The 17,117-nt window shown below is 43.5% G+C and overlaps 1 protein-coding gene across 2 annotated transcripts in view; it reads right to left on the bottom strand.

Annotated features, from left to right (window-relative positions):
• The window catches only part of dnmt3bb.1 (DNA (cytosine-5-)-methyltransferase 3 beta, duplicate b.1), a 31,371-nt gene extending 14,866 nt beyond the window's left edge, over positions 1 to 16,505 (bottom strand). Inside the window, exons 1-2 of one of the 2 annotated variants that reach the window (XM_027288770.1) lie at positions 16,273 to 16,505; positions 9,029 to 9,137 (exon numbers count right to left, since the gene is read on the bottom strand). In XM_027288770.1, coding sequence (XP_027144571.1) covers positions 9,029 to 9,137; positions 16,273 to 16,280 — 117 coding nt within the window. In that variant the 5' untranslated portion in view covers positions 16,281 to 16,505. The remainder of the gene's footprint in view (positions 1 to 9,028; positions 9,138 to 16,272) is intronic. The other variant, XM_027288771.1, reaches the window with a different exon arrangement.
• Positions 16,506 to 17,117: the final 612 nt, after the last annotated feature.

The raw sequence follows: 17,117 nt of genomic DNA, 5'->3' as shown, positions 1-17,117 counted from the left end.
ACGCTCCGGGCTGCAGCTTCAGTTCCTGCAAAGACTCGCTCCATCCAGTATTCTGAATGCTACATCCACGTTACTCAAGAGAAGTGAACACCTGCGCCTCGGGCGGGCGTGCAGGTATGATGTCTGCTATTCAACTGTAACGTGATATCCCTGTAATTCTATGATTACAAACTGTTAGCAACGCGGAGCTCAGCGTGGAACTTCTGATCTTCGAAGATTACCTTGCCAGAAATTTTTGACTGCTTTCCAAGTGGGTCACCTGCTTCCAGAAAGCTCTTGGATCATTTCCAGCATCCACATGTTGGCTTTTTTTTTTTTTTTTTGCACACCTTGTGAGTCCTGCAGCACTGGATGTCTGATATTTGAAGAGTTTCCTGCCCACGAAGTGACATCTGACACAAAGTATTTCATTCAAGCTGAGTCTTGCAAGCGATCAGAGAACATTAAGGAGTGACTAATAAGTCAAACACTTGACAAAATCAACTTGCCAAACAAAAGCTATTGTTGGTGAGACAAATTACTTAAAATCTGTAACTCCCGGGGCTTGAATATCTTTTGATTCTCCCTTCCCTCGGGGCGTCTTGCTAACAGTCACAGCAAAGGTGTGAAGATTACAAAGTCAAACACTGAACCCTGCAGAGAGATGTCAGAGGCACGCCTGCATGTCCAACAGCAACACAAACACTATAGAAACCACACAAGGACAACACAGCGGATGATGAATCTGTTACAGTGAGTCATTTATTTAAAGAAAGGATCTGGACGGGTGCGTTTCAGGCTCTGTTTGGACTTGGACCGGGCGTCATGCCACTTGAATCCACTGATTTCAGATAATCCCACCACTGCGTGCTCAAGATTAGAGAAAGACCCAACACAAAAGGTGTAGAGATACAAATTAACTCTGACAGCACTCTGGAGGATTGACACACACGTGTGTGTGTGACTTACAGTATGTACTGTATGTGTGTGTTAGTAACAAAACACAGTCATGCTGTCTGCTGCCAAATCACCATCTGGTAACTATGAAAACTACGGAGTCCTTAGAGTCCCAGAAGGTGATATTGTTTGTCTTTTTAGCACAGGATAATAAGTTATTATATTGCATCCATCCATCATCTTTCTTCTGCTTATCCGGGGTTGGGTCCAGACGTCCTTCTTCCCCAGCAACACACTCAAGCTCCTCCTGGAGGATCCTGAGGCGTTCCCAGGATAGGAACCTCCAGCGGGTTCTTGGTCTGCCCCAGGGCCTCCTTCCAGTTCCCCCCTAAACGAAGGTGCCTAGGAAGGGTATCTTAATCAGATGCTGAATCACCTCCCTTGGCCCCTAGCAGCAACTCTACCACTTGCATCTGCGATCTCATTCACTCAAAGCTCGTGACGTAGGTGAGGGTTGGAACGCAGATGAACTGGAAAACCGAGAGCTTTGCCTTCAGACTCAGCCGTCTCAGATCCACAACAGTCCAGCCAACCTGCCAGTCCATCTCAGACTCTCCCCCAGATACTTAAACTCCGTCGCTTGGGGCAGCAACTTGCTATCTTACTGACGGTAAACAATGAAAACTACAGAGACCCCCAAGTTTCAGCAGGAACAAGATACAAATGTGAAAACAAAGTCCCAAAAGACAAAATATTTTTTGTCTTGTTCGTGCAAAATAACTCCCTCTGTATCTCGTTCACACACGATAATAACTTGTCTGTACAAGATAACAAGCAATCAGTCTGTGCGAACAAGTTATCATCTTGTTATCTTTGGTGCTGCGTGCACGTTAACGAGATAATAACTTATCAAAGAAAACTACGGCGCCCCTAAAGTCCAAAAAGGTGAACGAGATTCAAGAGGACCAGCTCCCTCTGCAGGTTTGAAGGTCTGAAGGAAAAGTCCACCGTGCACAGAGACTTTGTGGTGAGCTCACATTAAACTTGTGGGATAAAAAGCTGTTATTGTACTGACAATAGTACTTATTTCACAAGTAACGACGATTTGGTGCAAAAGAGACAGAAGATGAAACAGCAGGCGGAGCAGGCGGAGCAGGCGGAGCAGCTGTGCGGCAGATGTGAAAATGTGAGATTGTGCTGAGTTTTTTAAGGTTACGCATATCTGAGGCTGTTTGTGATTGTTAAACGTCGTAAAACGAGGGAATGCGTGTGGCGTGTGAGCGCGTCTGCGATGCCAAATTTCCCCCAATAACAAATGAACTCGGTGAACTTGACCGTGTGGTGAAGTGTGCGCTCAAGATGGGCGAGAGAGAGAGACGGGGTAATGAGAGAGAGAGGAGAGGTCAGCAGGGTCGCATGAAGAACGACGGATGCACAAAATCTTTTCTATCATCGAGTAAACTGACATATTTTATAGATATCTCACATTATATTCATTAACACTGACAGAACAGCTGATGAACTGAACAATGAACCGGCCTGCAGGAGTCTGGATGAATTTGGAGCAGATTGTTTCATCACAGATTATTTTCTGATGTTTTTCATTTCTAACAATCATTCAAACTCAGTGTTCTTCTTTCCTGACAGATTTCTTCTCGTTTGAGCTCTTTGGTTGTTTTAACTTGTCTAATGCAGGACGAGGCCGTTGATCAGAGAGTGACTGTGAGTCCTGATCCTGTCACATTTATTCAACTTTAAAAATCAGAGAAACACTTTTAGTTTTATACCTGCTGAGATATATTAACTATATTGACTTCTTAACACATGCATGACAAAAATACTGTTGATTTTATTTTAAATGTGACACAGAACGATCAAAACGTTTGGGTGTGGAACGCCGGACACTTCACTGTGCAGCGGCGCTGTGAAAACGACGCCTGAAGAAGCTGAAGACGCGGCAGTGAATCGTTCAATATATAAACGTACGTACTGTATGTTTTATATTTATATATTCAGATGTCAGTAGGTTCATACTGGAATTGAGCATTGAACACTACCCTGCACCAGGAAGTACACAGAGAAAACAGAAGTATCAAATGCAGTGAATCTTTCCTTCATTTGAGAAGCAGGAACCACAAAATTTTTGGCATTTTTTTGTGACGCCTTAAATCCATCTGCATCTCCATCTGAGCTGGACATGTCCGGAATCAGACCAGCGACCTCTAAACCACTAAAAGCCTCGTCAGCGCCCATGAAACCTGCACGCTGAGTGACAGTGCGCCTGCGCGTCACGACAGACGGCGGAAGAGGGCGGTTTTGGTCGGGAAGGCTCTCGGCGAAGACCTGCTGGGGGTGAACGGAGGTGAGGAGCGATGAAAGAGAGATGAGCGAGGAGCAGCTGTGGCAGCAGATGTTTATACTGCATTACAGCTACTGTGTAAAGGAAGAGTCTGTCCATCTGTCCAGACAGACTGCAGCTGCCCATGAAGCTGCTTTTGTTTTATCTCATTCTCCAACAATTAAAAAAGAGAGTTTGAGCTCGTTCATTCGTTCGGCTTCTGTGATCTGTCACATTGAATTTGTTCTCCAGTCTCTGAAGCTGGATGCCTGTGCTCACGCCAAAGTACATTTGAAAGGACACAACCTCCGCGTCCTCTCTCATACCCAACAGCCCTGAATGAAGACTCACAGCTGGAGGACTTCTTGTACTTTCAGTGGCCTCAGCTGCCGCAGCCCACTCACTCCTGTAACGGAGGACACACTCCACCTTCATGCAGCTTCACACATTCACACCTGGCAGCTGCCCAGTAAAAACCACAAGGCTTTGGATATTAACTGCACTGGGTTTTTTCCTGCTGACGTCTGCACTACAGTGAGCACACAAGAGTCCAAAGGTCGGACAAAGAATATGCAAGACAGGGAAACCTGCAGGATGATTCAGATATTAAGCATCAACCGTCATTAGGAGCAGTTCCATCGGACTGACTCGCAAGTTAAGTTTTAACTAAAAATGTGCAACATTTGTGTTAATATGTAGAACGGAGGACAGATCTACAACCCCAGATTCAACTCTACTCAACGAAAGACGACCTGGACGACTGAGAGCCTTCGCTGAAAACCATCGCATCAAACAAATGTTGATCTACACCTGAAATATTATATACTGCGACGGCTCAGCTCAAACCCAGAGCGCTTTAGATGTTCACATTAAAACTTTCAGAATAAACGTGCGTGATGACGCTGAATCAGGAACACAGATCTGAACTTCTCTGTCAGTGCTGCGTTCACGCCGATGAGCGCATTTCAACACGTATGACGTGTTTTATTAAAGCAGACAGGAAACTGTTTTACAGTTAGAGCGGCCTGAGGCGAGAAGTGACAGACGGTGAAGCTGATACGTTGTGGGTTTGAAAGTTACAGGATTTATTTAACTGTTTCCATTCATTGAATTCATTTGCATCCTCAGGTTTTTTACTCCTGTCATAACTCTTCGTCTTCATCTGTCGCCACCTCCCATAATCACTTCTCTCGTGTTACCTGTCTCCTTATTTTAGCAGAATATAAATTTACACCTTTGGTTTTACTTCCACAACAAAATATTGAATAAAAAAATGAGGCTGGAAATCATAGATTTCTAAAGTTTGAGTCACATGACTGATATTATCGAGTGCAGATTCAGAAATTCAGCATTTTAAGGATTATTAAATTGGTTATTGGCTCCAGTCAGATGGATTGGAGGTTACACCACACGGGTCAGAAATGAAATCAAGACAGAAAGACGGAGAGAGGACGAACGGGCCAAATTTTGTTCCCAGTCTGACTCTGTACCAGACGATGTTATTTGATTTGATCTGATTTGATCTGATTTGATTTCATTTGCACACAAAGTGCCCGTTCCTCACAAGTTTAAAAAGTTACGGTTTCAGTAATTTCATTACAAAATTACAGATTTTTTTCTTCTCCTTCTTCAACAAAACATTCAGCCTTCTCTCCAAAACTTGCCAAATAAAATAAAAAAGGTTTCCTTTCTGTTTTTCGAGCAGTGGACTCTTTAACCTCTGGTGAAACGGCAAATTGTTGTTTTCTAATGTTACTTTTATCTCGTCCAGATAAAACAAACAGGATCTGACATGATGAGCTTTAGAGGCGCTGGTTGGATTCTGTTGGACTGAACCAGGTGAACTGTTTCCTGTTGTGTGTGGCATCGACGTAAACAAACTCAGTTTTATTGTTTGCAGCAATAAAGTTCAGAAAGACCTCTTTCTACCTGACCCTCCTCCTCCTCTACCCCCTTTAGTTTAAACCTTTGCTCCTCTCTCTCTCTCTCTCTCTCTCTCTCTCTCCTCCTCTCAACCTCGTCTCGGTGGCTCCGCTCTCTCTCTCTCTCTCTCTCTCTCTGTTCAGACAAAACCAGCCCGTGGCGTCTTTTGTACGAGACCTCCTGGAAGTAGACGGAAAAAAAAGCAGCAGAGGCCGACGCTTTGTGGCTTCGAGTTCTTGGAGAGTAAAACCTGAAGAGTCTGTTTCGCTCACAAACGTCCTTCACGTCTTCAGTCCTGCCAGCATGAAATTCAAAGTGATGAATTGAATTGCTCGTTTATCTCTCTGTCTCTTTTATGTCAGCCAGGTTACTATACAGACTATTATCAATCATCATTATCCTCCATTAATCTGCCTTCCTGGATCCTCATCACTCCTCCTGTGCAGACGTGAACATGCCCACTGAAGCAGTAAAGTAGCACAAATGATCTGTTGCTGCTTTTACTCTTTTACACAAATACTACGACTAGTTACCTACATGCATGTGTGTGTGTGTGTGTGTGTGTGTGTGTGTGTGTGTGTGTGTGTGTGTGTGTGTGTGTGTGTGTGTGCTGAAGCGGTGTGTAAAGAGTTCACCGTCTGACGTCACACACACATTCCACACTAAGTAGCAGTCCACCCTGCGGCGCTCTGACAGCGCTGTCCAAACATCTTAGCTAATCCTAAATGATTAGAAACGCAGGTCTGTGGTGAACATCTGAACACCTGAACACCTGAACACCTGAACACCTGAACACCTGAACATCTGAACATCTGAACACCTGAACATCTGAACATCTGAGCGTGGCTCTTCTAAATTGCTGCATGCAGTGAGTCGTCACACTAGAGGAGCTTTAAGGCTGTGTGTGTGTGTGTGTGTGTGTGTGTGTGTGTGTGTGTGTGTGTGTGTGTGTGTGTGTGTGTGCAAAGCCCTATAATCTGTTTTAAATTCGTGCCTCCAGTCATTTTGTTCATGATGCTGCAAGTCGCGGCAAAAATGCAAACTCACATAGTTTAAAGTGGAAGCCGAGGACGTAATGTTAAGCCGGTAACACTGCTCCACCCTTTCCCGACAGGTTTTTAAAGAGTTGCATAACTCAAAGATGCAACAATTAACGTACCACCATCCTTTTTTAACAGTGACTCTGAATGCCAGGGCTCAGGGTCCATACACAGCAAAATTCAAGAACTTTCAAGGCGCCTAAACCAAAGCAAAGCCTTTATCGCGACATCTGTCTTGTTGGCTAATTTCCACAGTGAAGGATCAACAGAGGACTTATCTAGCTATGAATGACGAGTGAACACGCCAAGAAACAGCAAAGAAATGTCACGAAATGACACCAGAGCATCTTTTTTCAGGGAGTATATTCAAATTTCAAGCACATTCCTGACCTGGAAAACTAGTTACACCTCGTTTGAACCCCGGGTGTTGTGTCAAAGTTTGTTCCCCTGTCAATCTGTGTTTCCCCAGCGACAGTATAAAGAATGGACAGCGTATCCGTGACGTCACCAACAGCTGGATGACGCCTGGATGCTCAAACAAACCACCTGTAACAGCACCCACCTGTCAATCAAAGCGTCCACGCTCTTAATCCTGCATAACTTTAAGCCTTAATATAATGTGAACAGGTGAGTTGTATATAAATTCACCCTCAGTACAGTTGTCATGAACGGGGAAATTAGCTACAGAGACCAAAACTGTTTTTTGTACCAGGCTGTAAACATGTTTATTTCTGCTGTGAAGTTGGACATTTGGACAATAAGGACATTAAGTTCAGTGGTCAAATATCTGCTTTAATTAAGACGTATTTGCTCACTTACTGTTGTTCAGCTGTAGAAGATCAAGTTTTATTTGCCTGTTTGCCGTCGTTCGGGCTCCGTCTGTGGTTTATCTTTGTGGCTTCAGGCTCAAACTAAGAATGTGTCCTCTGTGACACTCAGAGTTCGTCTACCTAACCCAGACCTAAATTTACACCTGAGGCCAAACACCTCTCACTCAGCAAGTCCAAACTTCAGTTAAGCCCAACAATTTTCTAAATTACTGCCTTTGACCGGACAGCAAACCAAACCAGAGACAGAGACCGCGTGGAGGCTTGTCCAAAACCCAACACCAGGCCTACTTACTGTGCACGCTCTTCTTCTGAGGCATCTTTTGATTAAAATAAGATTAAAGGTGTTGTGTATCAGAGTGGAATAACACGCTGTGCAATCAACTGAGATATTCAGGAGGGCTAGAATTTGGTTCTGATGGTCGGTTCTGTTTTGGCATTCAAAGGTAATAAGATGAGAATGCCAGATCTGTGAAGCTCAGGGTCCAAATAATAATGCACAAGCAGTCATGTGGTCACAGAAATGTAATCCATCCGGCAAAGTTGATCTTTAAATGATTTCCTTCTAACTTCAGCTCTTCAGTACTGGGTTAGTTATGACTTCAGTGACTTTATTTATTTTTATCTAACCAAGAAGTTCTTCGAGATTGAAATTCTTCGGGGAGACGTGGTGAGGACGGCACGCCAGTTACTCATTTCTCAGTTAGACGGCTTCAGATTCGTAAATTAGATGCACTAAGTTCTGGAAAGTCCAGGGAGCAAAGCAAAGCAGGAGAAAGCTTTTATTCCCCAGCTCAGTGGAAACTCTGGAAGCTGGCATCTACATAGACTGTGTGACTTTGTGTACGGGAACAAACGGGTTGTGACACCCATCGTGTACTGCTGGAGATAATCACTTCGTTTGAAACCCAGAACGCCTCGGGCCAACTTGTAATCATAAAATTTGATACTTATTTACTCATGGTAGAAGCACAAAGACTATATAAAAATGACTATGACACATGAAGTGTTCTGGAAAAGAATCGCCCACCTGATCGTCGAGTGCAAACTGTAGCACCCGATGTGAGAGGCGATAAGCGATTACTCGCCTGTCAACGTGCTGTCTAAACCTGCAGACTCCGGTCTGCACGTTGCACATGTTAGAAGACGGCGGGTCGGCCCGGTTAACATGGAAACACACAAACAACAAACAGAGGAAGTATAAAAAAGAAAGAGGCGAAGGCGAGCGGACAAACGAGAGGCGAAAGGAATGAGCAGCAGATGGCGAGGGAAGGAAGGAAGTGTCGCTCTCAGACGTGACTGATATACGAGAGTGAAAAAGAGGAAGAAGTAGTAACGGACGACTTGAACCTCACTGAGCGTTTGTGTGTGTGTGTGTGTGTGTGTGTGTGTGTGTGTGTGTGTGAAACAGTTTGTGAAAGAGTGTGTTAGTCGAGTGTGTATCTGCGTGTGTGAGACTCATTTTCAGAGAATATAAAGACGCTACTGTCCTCCATCCTTCCATGAATCCTTCTTTTCTTCCTTCCTCTCCTTTTTTCACCCCCTCTATATTTCCTTGCTTCCTCTCTCCTCTACTGCCTCCCTTCTATCCCATATTTCCCATTTCCTCTTGATGCAGCTGTGCTGTGTGTGTGTGTGTGTGTGTGTGTGTGTTTGTTTGTGTGTGTGGTGCATGCACACACACCCTCACAGCCAACTTGCATTCTCAATTAGATTCATATAACATGCTGGCACTCGCCCGGGCATCTGCCTTGGCATCGATACACACACTCTTTTCAACCACAGCTGGCTCAGAGAGAGTTTCAGGGAGTGTGTGTGTGTGTGTGTGTGTGTGTGTGTGTGTGTGTGTGTGTGTGTGTTAATGAGAGGGCTGTGGTTTTTGTAAATGATTTTTCTTTAACTGCCTTATTCCATACATGCAAAGGAAACGGTAAACTGTGACCTCTCTCCTCTCTTTGTGTGTGTGTGTGTGTGTGTGTGTGTGTGTGTGTGTGTGTGCGTGTGTGTGTGTGTGTGTGACTCACAGTTGCTGTCATGTTGTTGCTCTCCTCCATGATAGCAGCAGAGTATTTGTTGGAAGGCATCACTGTTGCGGTCGACTGGTCCAGCGTCTGTCCTGACTCCTTTTCAAACCTGGACGAGACACAAACCAGGAAACCGTCAGACGCCGGTTGAAACTGCTGCAGCGACGTGTTTTATGTATATTTCATATTATAATCAATGCATAACAACAAGAGAAGAAGGGAACAGCTGATGAACTGAACAGAGAAACAATAACTGCAGGAAGTTTGGATGAATCTGAAGCTGTGAACATTTAATCACAGATGAGTTTTTATGACATTTTTAAAACTTTTCTCTGTCTGTATTGTATTTTTAAATTGTAAACAATCATACAAAGTTAATCATCCTGTTTGGACAGATTCAATGTTTTCTTTGAGTTCTTTGTTTAAACTTTAACTGTGTACTTGTCTAGAGAGACGAGCAGAGAGTGAAGCTCTGTGGATATAGCCTTACCTCATCACATTTACATCTCAAATATTAATAAAAACGGCAAAAATAACACTTTCATGTAGTTTTCTGCATATTTTTAAAAGCGTTTGCGACGCCTAATGTGCGGGTCAGGATCCAGGACGAGACAAAGGAACGAAGGAAAGTTTCTTAGTTACATTTCCACAAAAATGCATCCTTAAAAACAATTATATACATTTACATATAATGTGACACTCAGTCAAGAATGTGGACTAGATAAGCTGTTATGAAAGACGAGCCATCCATGTAAACATGTTGTGTGATGGAGGCGAGTGGAACCAGCAGCGCCGGTCCCCCAGAAGAAGAGTTTGGTTACAGCAAAATAAAAAGTAAAAATGAATTCCACCTTATTCAAAAACACGTCACACCTCCATCCTGCGTTTAACAAACAGAAAGAAAGACAGAGGACGACGCCGGCCTCTCTGCTTCTTTATGAGTGGGTAGGAGCCGATCTGACATGCCCATACACACCTGAGGTAAACAGATACACAGGCCTGTCAGGGTGTGTATGCGTGTGTGTGTGTGTGTGTGTGTGTGTGTGTGTGTGTCTAAAAGTGGGAGGGAGTGAAGCCAATGAGTGAACCTTCATGAGTTTGTACATTATGTATACAGTGCTACTGCACTCTTCTTTGCATTGTGAGTGTGTGAGTGTACATTCTTTATAGACGCTTGGATACAGTATGTGTGTGTGTGTGTGTGTGTGTGTGTGTGTGTGTGTGTTTGAATTTCAAAGAAGTGACGGGTCAATACATTTGTCGAACAAGCCCGTACAGAGAGAGCCGCAGACCTCAGGTAGCCGACTGTCAGTTTTAGTTTTACTCACAGTAATCTTCCTGGAGACGCATAAAAACAAACAATAGCACAGAGAAAGACACACACACACACACACACACACAGAACTTAAATCTGTATCATCATATCATTTAATCACAGTTCTCACGGTGTAAAGAGGTCACGATGACACTTTAATCATCCTGTAGATTTTCTACAACGTTCAAGTTTCAGTGCCTGAGTGAACAGTCGTGCATAGACTAGTGAGAGTCGATCCAATCCATATTCAAATGAAGACCGACAGGATTTAGATTTATTTAATCTCACTCAGTGAGACGTTTACACTTTTACATAAAACTTGCAAATAATATTTAAACAACGTTAAGTCGTGACCAAAAACTACATCTCAGCAAACTAACGAAGCCACCCGAGGACGCCGCACTGAATATTCTCAATGTTTTTTCACTTTTTCTACACAATTAATCAAAGAAATAATCTTAAGATTAGTCGATGATAGTGTTGCTGTCGCACAATCCACTACATGATGCTTGGTTAGCAGCCAGATTAGATAACACACATAAAACTGTTGGCCGTCATGATATGGTGAAGATGTAAAGATATTTCTGTTTGCAATTTAACATGCAGTATATTCAGTAAATGTAGCGTGTCTGTGAATGTATACGTGCACGTACGCTGAGCGCTTCTCGCCACACGCCGACCACACATGAAGAGAAACCACACGTAAACCACACAGCTCCTCGCACACACCATGAACTCATTTTTTATAGTTACAAAGGAAGGAACGATTACAGCAACACAAATAACTCTCAACATACACATGACGTGTAAGAGTTGAACTGCATCTTTTAAAGGTTTGATGTTGTGGGGACCAGATTTACGTCCCCGTTAGACGGGCGAACGTGGCACAACCAGGCTGGAAGAAGTGATGCTGCTCTGTGTGAGTCAGTGTGCAGAGGCAGGTGACCTCAGCTCGTGATGTGGATACATATGAATCAATGAGGGACGCTCCCTTCAGCAGACAACACACAGGTGAACGGGTTCGTCATTCAGACAGGATGTCGACTCCCCCTCGGACTCCCCACGTCTTTGACCTTTCACCTACACAAACACACTGAGCAGGTATCTGCTGAACGTCTACGTCTGCTTGAAGCTTTGAGTTTGAGCCCACACACAGGTCTGGACTGTATTCTTCTGGTGACAGACGTGTAGTAGCAAAAAACCAAAAACTACATCTCAGCAACTCTGGTTAGCACTTCCTCACGTCTCGTTTCTAAATTAAGACGCACTGCACATGTTTTTAGGTATTTGCTTAAAGGGAATTCTCCCTTTTTCATGATATCTAACAAATTATTTTGAGATTATTTTGAAACCTCAGGTTGTTTAGCTGCAGTTTTTTAAAACTTATTTGAGTCTTTTGCAAACATCATCATCATCGTGACGGGACATAAACCAACCGCCGTCCACCTCACCATTCCACCGCAAAAATGTAATCCATCTTTTCAAGAGTCAAAATATTGTCGTGGATCTGGGAAAAACAACATTGGATCATTTTGACCATGATCGCTGGATGTTTGTCAGACTGGTGTGTCACGGTGGTTTAAGATGTGAAAGCAGAAATCTAAAAAAGTAAACGTCGAGTCAGGCGATGCGTTTGCCAAAGTGTATGTGTAATATGTAGATGATATGAGATATTTATATAATTTCTGCAGCTTTGTTAGGTATTAAAGTCACTTTTAAGCCAAAGACAGACATCCAACATTTTATTCCCATTTCAGCTGCACTGTAGTCTAACTTTGGTTAGAAAAGCTTTGGTCCATGCTACAGATCTGTCCCTATAAAAAGCAACATGAAATTTCGTCGTTACTATTGGCTTGTTGCCTGTGCTGTGTCTGTGGTTATGTGTTAACAAATCATTTTCTGGGTATCCATACTTGCGCCTCGTACTTTTGCAGAAACGTGCTTCGGCTTTTAGAAGCTGAGAGCGGTGGAAGCGAGGTTGAATTGGGAGAAGTGAGGAAGGATGGAGGGCAGCGAGTGAGGGGCCCACGAAAAGGGGACACGGAGGACAAGAAGGGGGGGCTTCACATCAAAGTTGTGTCTGGTGGCTAGAGATTAGGGACCGCATTGCAAGAGGGGATTGTTCACTCCCCAAAGGGTATGAACATGAATGTGTGTGTGTGTGTGTGTGTTGCGGGGGGGTGGTCCAACTCCTCAGGGTCTCCCTCTGGGGGCTGCATTCCTTGTCTGTCATGTACTTTATGGCCCCTTCCAGCTCAGATCGAGCCCTACAATTTATACATTGTCTACTTTGTTGCCTATTGTACCGTCCGGACTCGGAAGGCACGTAGGCTCCTACAGTAAATCATCCAGCTGTCAGAAGCTTCCATTTTGAATTACAACACCCAAAGTGTAAACATAAGTAGATCAGAGATCAAAACACGAGTAACAGAATAACATGTGGATGACTAATGATGACTGACTTTACAGTGTGTTAAATCTGGAAACAAAACCACTGATGACGGCGTGCAGGTCACATTTAGGCGCTGACGCAAAGATATGAAGATAGTTTGAAAGCACTGCGGCTGAATTAAAGCGCTCAAGTGATTCGTTGGTGAGGTTAAGAAGGGTCAGAGCTCGTTTACAGCTGCCACAGACATGCGTCTTAGATCAACAACAACCAAGACTCATTATGATCAGATCAGTCTGAGACTCGTTTGATGACGGATCTTTTGTAGTTTAAAGATTAATGCGTGCTGGACCACACTGACTCATTTCCATTCACTGTGATGGAAATGACGTGTTCGGGCTCCATTACTGGCCAAGATACGATGTATGGACGATGCAGTATCCCCAGACTCCATTAGAAGATCGTGCAAACGTGAGAACTGTTGAGTGAGAATAAACTTTGAACACATGAAGTTGTTTCTTTCCTCGTCGCCAACATTTAGCAGCTGTTTCTGTTTGAACACACAACTTCAACACCACTTACACTTGCCTTATGAAAAAGAGACTTTGTGTCGATGCTGAGAGTCTCCAGACTCCCTTCAAGTCTGTGAGTTGTTAAGTTTGAAGAAACTTTGTAAACTTTGTGTAACTCTGTCTCGACTCTTCTTGTAGATTCTGCAAATATTTTATGTTAATTCTCGTTCTGTGTAGAATATATTTAAATAATTTACAACACGTGCTAACTTATAGTTTGTTGGATGTGTGCATCTACCTGATATCAGTATCAGTTGTTTGGCTTTGGTTGGGAACAGTAGGTGCCAGTCTATCTCAACACTGTGGTGTCCAGGGTCACAGAGACCTGTTGCTGCCTTCATAGACATAATAGATAGCTTGTTGTTGACGGTCCAATCTGCGTAAACAGACATCTGTGTCTCCAGACTAGAACATGCTGACAATAACACCTCCATGGGTAAAGACATTCTCTGTGACTCATTCTGGGCGTGTAGTATTTGTGCTGTTATCTTGGGGTTTAAAGTCGATCCACCAGGATGAGTTGGGCAGAATGTGAGACCGACTCAGGCACTTCTGATGAACTTTGAGAGTGTCTCTAATTCTCCTTGGCCAAGCGTCAATAAATAATACAGCATAAAACATCAGAGGATCCCGAACACTTTCTTCCTTCCTGACCTCACCATTGACCGATTTTTAATCACAGCCTCTGGGCTGCACATTTTAGTAACTGGAGACTGGATGAATGGACGATGACTCAATGCAAAGTTGGTGCCAATGGTGCTACAGTGGCTGGACAAAGAAAACAGAGAGAGGCAGGAGGTAAAGTGCCTACATGATGTCAGGACAACTCCCTAAAACACAATATTTTCTCCCAGAAGTCGCAATAGAGACTTCAAAAAAGAGACGTTTCTACCGGGCCTCCATAGATCCGTCCTTACAGAAAAGCAGTCTGACTGAACAGAGATGCAAACAACTGAGGAGGAGGACGGACAAAAATCACATTTTACACCACCGGCTGCAGAGGGAAGGTCGACAGCAGCCACCTGCCGCCAAAGTCATAAAAATAGTTGCTGATTGACTTATAGACATTAACTTTATTCCCTTACTCATGTTAAACATTATTTATTCTACTGATGCACTGTGACGTGTTCACAAAGGTGAGTGAGCTGCCAACACCATAAAATTCAGTAACGTTATTTAAATTGGTTTGCACCGTGAGTCTGCGCTGTTACTTCATTCATCCACGGCACGGGAAGGTGTTACTCTGCATGTACGACTGATGATTTAACCTCACAGAGGAGAACTGACGCTCTGATTCAATGTGCGAATACTAAAATCTAATTTTCTATTTAGTTTAATTTGGCACAAATTAAAGAGGGACTTTAATACTGAGGGGTCTGCCATCATCATCTCATCATCTTCATTAGTTTTCATGTGTGATATGTACTACATAATATACCGTGAAGACAGACAACATACTTTATTTCTAAACACTGCACGTGGTTAATAAAACCGGGGCATAAACTTCGGCTGGGAAAGAGCCACAAATATTAATGTTACACGTGTTATGCCTCATTTTCTCTCATCAAACATCAACAGGAGACGGTGACCACAGATTTAACTACATGAGTAAAACTTCTACACATCTTCTACTCTGGATGTCAAGGTACGCCAGCGTACATGAGGCACAGCTCAGCCATCGTGTCATTGCATTAAACTTGTTATCATGATGGCAGGGGCATTGGAGCAGTACTGAAGGTCTTGTATGTGTTAGACACATGAGAAACTGAACATAATATTCAAGTTTTTCAGGGCAGCTGATGTGAGTTTTCCACTACTGTACCTACCATCATTTTAAACACTCAACAGTTACTTGTTGATATAATTTAGATGAACTGATAACTGATAAATCATTAATTGCAGCCCTATAGTCCAGATACAGACATGTATTCTTAAAGATACTCACAAATAAGAGACTGCTGTGGCAGAAATCTTCTTCTTGACCTGTTACAACTCATGCATTAACGGGTTTTATTGTTTTTCCATCAATTACGGATGAAAAATGAGGTTTTAAGTGTGTGTTAACTTTCTGGAGTCTGTGTGCATCATGTGTGGTCTATCTGGACCTGCTGCAGGGTCAAATGAATCTTAGATGAAGTGAATATTCCAGTGCATTAACTCTGAACTGTGTCATCCACCTCCAAATGACTCCTCCCCTCCACCGCATGGCTTCTCTCTGAGCTCTCCAACATGACTCACAAACACTTTCCTTCCTTTCATTTATTGGATTTGTCATGTTTGATCCAGTATGGCAACAGTTCCTATTAATGGGCCAACAAGTGCCAAGAGAGCAGTAATCCTTGAAGGAAGTTCAGGCAGCGTGAACCTCCAACATGTTCAAACGGTGGAGCGCGTTCAGAACCAGGAAACCACCGCAGCAATAATAAAAAAAGAACAATCCTGTCATGCAATCCCGAGAGCTCATGCAGATAAACCACATCTAACACCACATTATCCTGCATTACGCACAGGAGTGTCTGAAAGAAATCACGGTGCAGTCACTGTTTCTGTCGTAATAAGCGCCAGATTAACGCGACTGAGCGTCACAAATCGTGTTAAACTCCGCAATCAGAGCGTGTGGACCCGTGCAGAGGCACCAACAATGTGACAAAGTGGGAAAAAGTCGCAGTAAACTCTGAAACAGACGCGATAAATGTGGGATAAAGTGCAGCGCTGCAGCTGCGATGAAACGTTTTTTTAAAAATGAGAATAAGATAATAACTGATTTATAAGCCGATAAAAACACGCTGTGTGGGACTGCATGCTTTACAACCAAACTTTACAAGTGCACTGATGAGACAAATCACAAACATGCGCACAGGAGCCACGAATGCGTAAAAAGACGAAGAGAAATGTGCGCGACGCTTCTACCTGCATGCGCAAAAAAAAAGAGAAGAGAGAAACCCGCCCTGCACGGTGAAACACTTACATAACCATCCACGCTTCGTGCACTCATCCACGGCAGGAAAGGTGACACAGATGTTGGCTCGTCCTGGAAACTCGAGGAAAGAAAAGTTTGAAGAAGTTTTTGAACTTGGAGTCCGCGCGGTTCCTCTGTCTCTGTCGGAGTTATTCAGTCTGTCGGAGCATGCTGCTGCAGATCTCTCTCTCTCTCTCTCTCTCTCTCTCTCTCTCTCTCTCTCCTGTGTGAGTCAGTGTCTCTCCCCCTCTCTCGCTCCTTTATAGCCGTCCCGTGGAGCCATCAGAGATCTGATTGGTCACTCGCACGGTTCCACCGCCGCAGGTTAACAATGTGCACAGGAACTATTTTTTCACTCTTTAGACTCTGAGACTTTCCCTTTAACCCCGTGGAGCCGAAACGCTGCTGAACAGAAACTCAAGTATCCGGCATGTTCCACCTCTCACCACCGTCTGTCACTCATGCATGCTGCAGAGGAGAGGGCCCTGAAACATGGTTCAGCTGCTCTGCATGCTGCAGGAGTCCACACATGGTTAAACAGATCATTTAAAAGAAGGTGTGCATCATAAAACTAATTTCATATCAAGCAGCAGTATAACCTGCAACATGTACTTAAAGTACTAAACTTTGTGTGTTTGCTCCACATCAGACAGAAAATAGAAACAACCAGAGCTGCAGCATCATGTTCTATGAGCTGACTATAGATTTTGCATATAAAGTCCGTTACCATCAAATAAATGTGGAAAGTCCAGTGTCTGCCTGCAGGAATCTAAAACCTAAAAGTGTCCGTGTAAAGGCAGTTCCATGTTTTCTATTAAAACAGTGAATATGTTGCATAAAACACATGAGACATT

The sequence above is a fragment of the Larimichthys crocea genome, chromosome XV (genome assembly GCF_000972845.2).
Source record: "Larimichthys crocea isolate SSNF chromosome XV, L_crocea_2.0, whole genome shotgun sequence".
Classification (NCBI taxonomy): domain Eukaryota; kingdom Metazoa; phylum Chordata; class Actinopteri; family Sciaenidae; genus Larimichthys; species Larimichthys crocea.
Note: the sequence above shows the minus strand (reverse complement) of the source record. Positions and strands in the feature narration are given on the sequence as shown.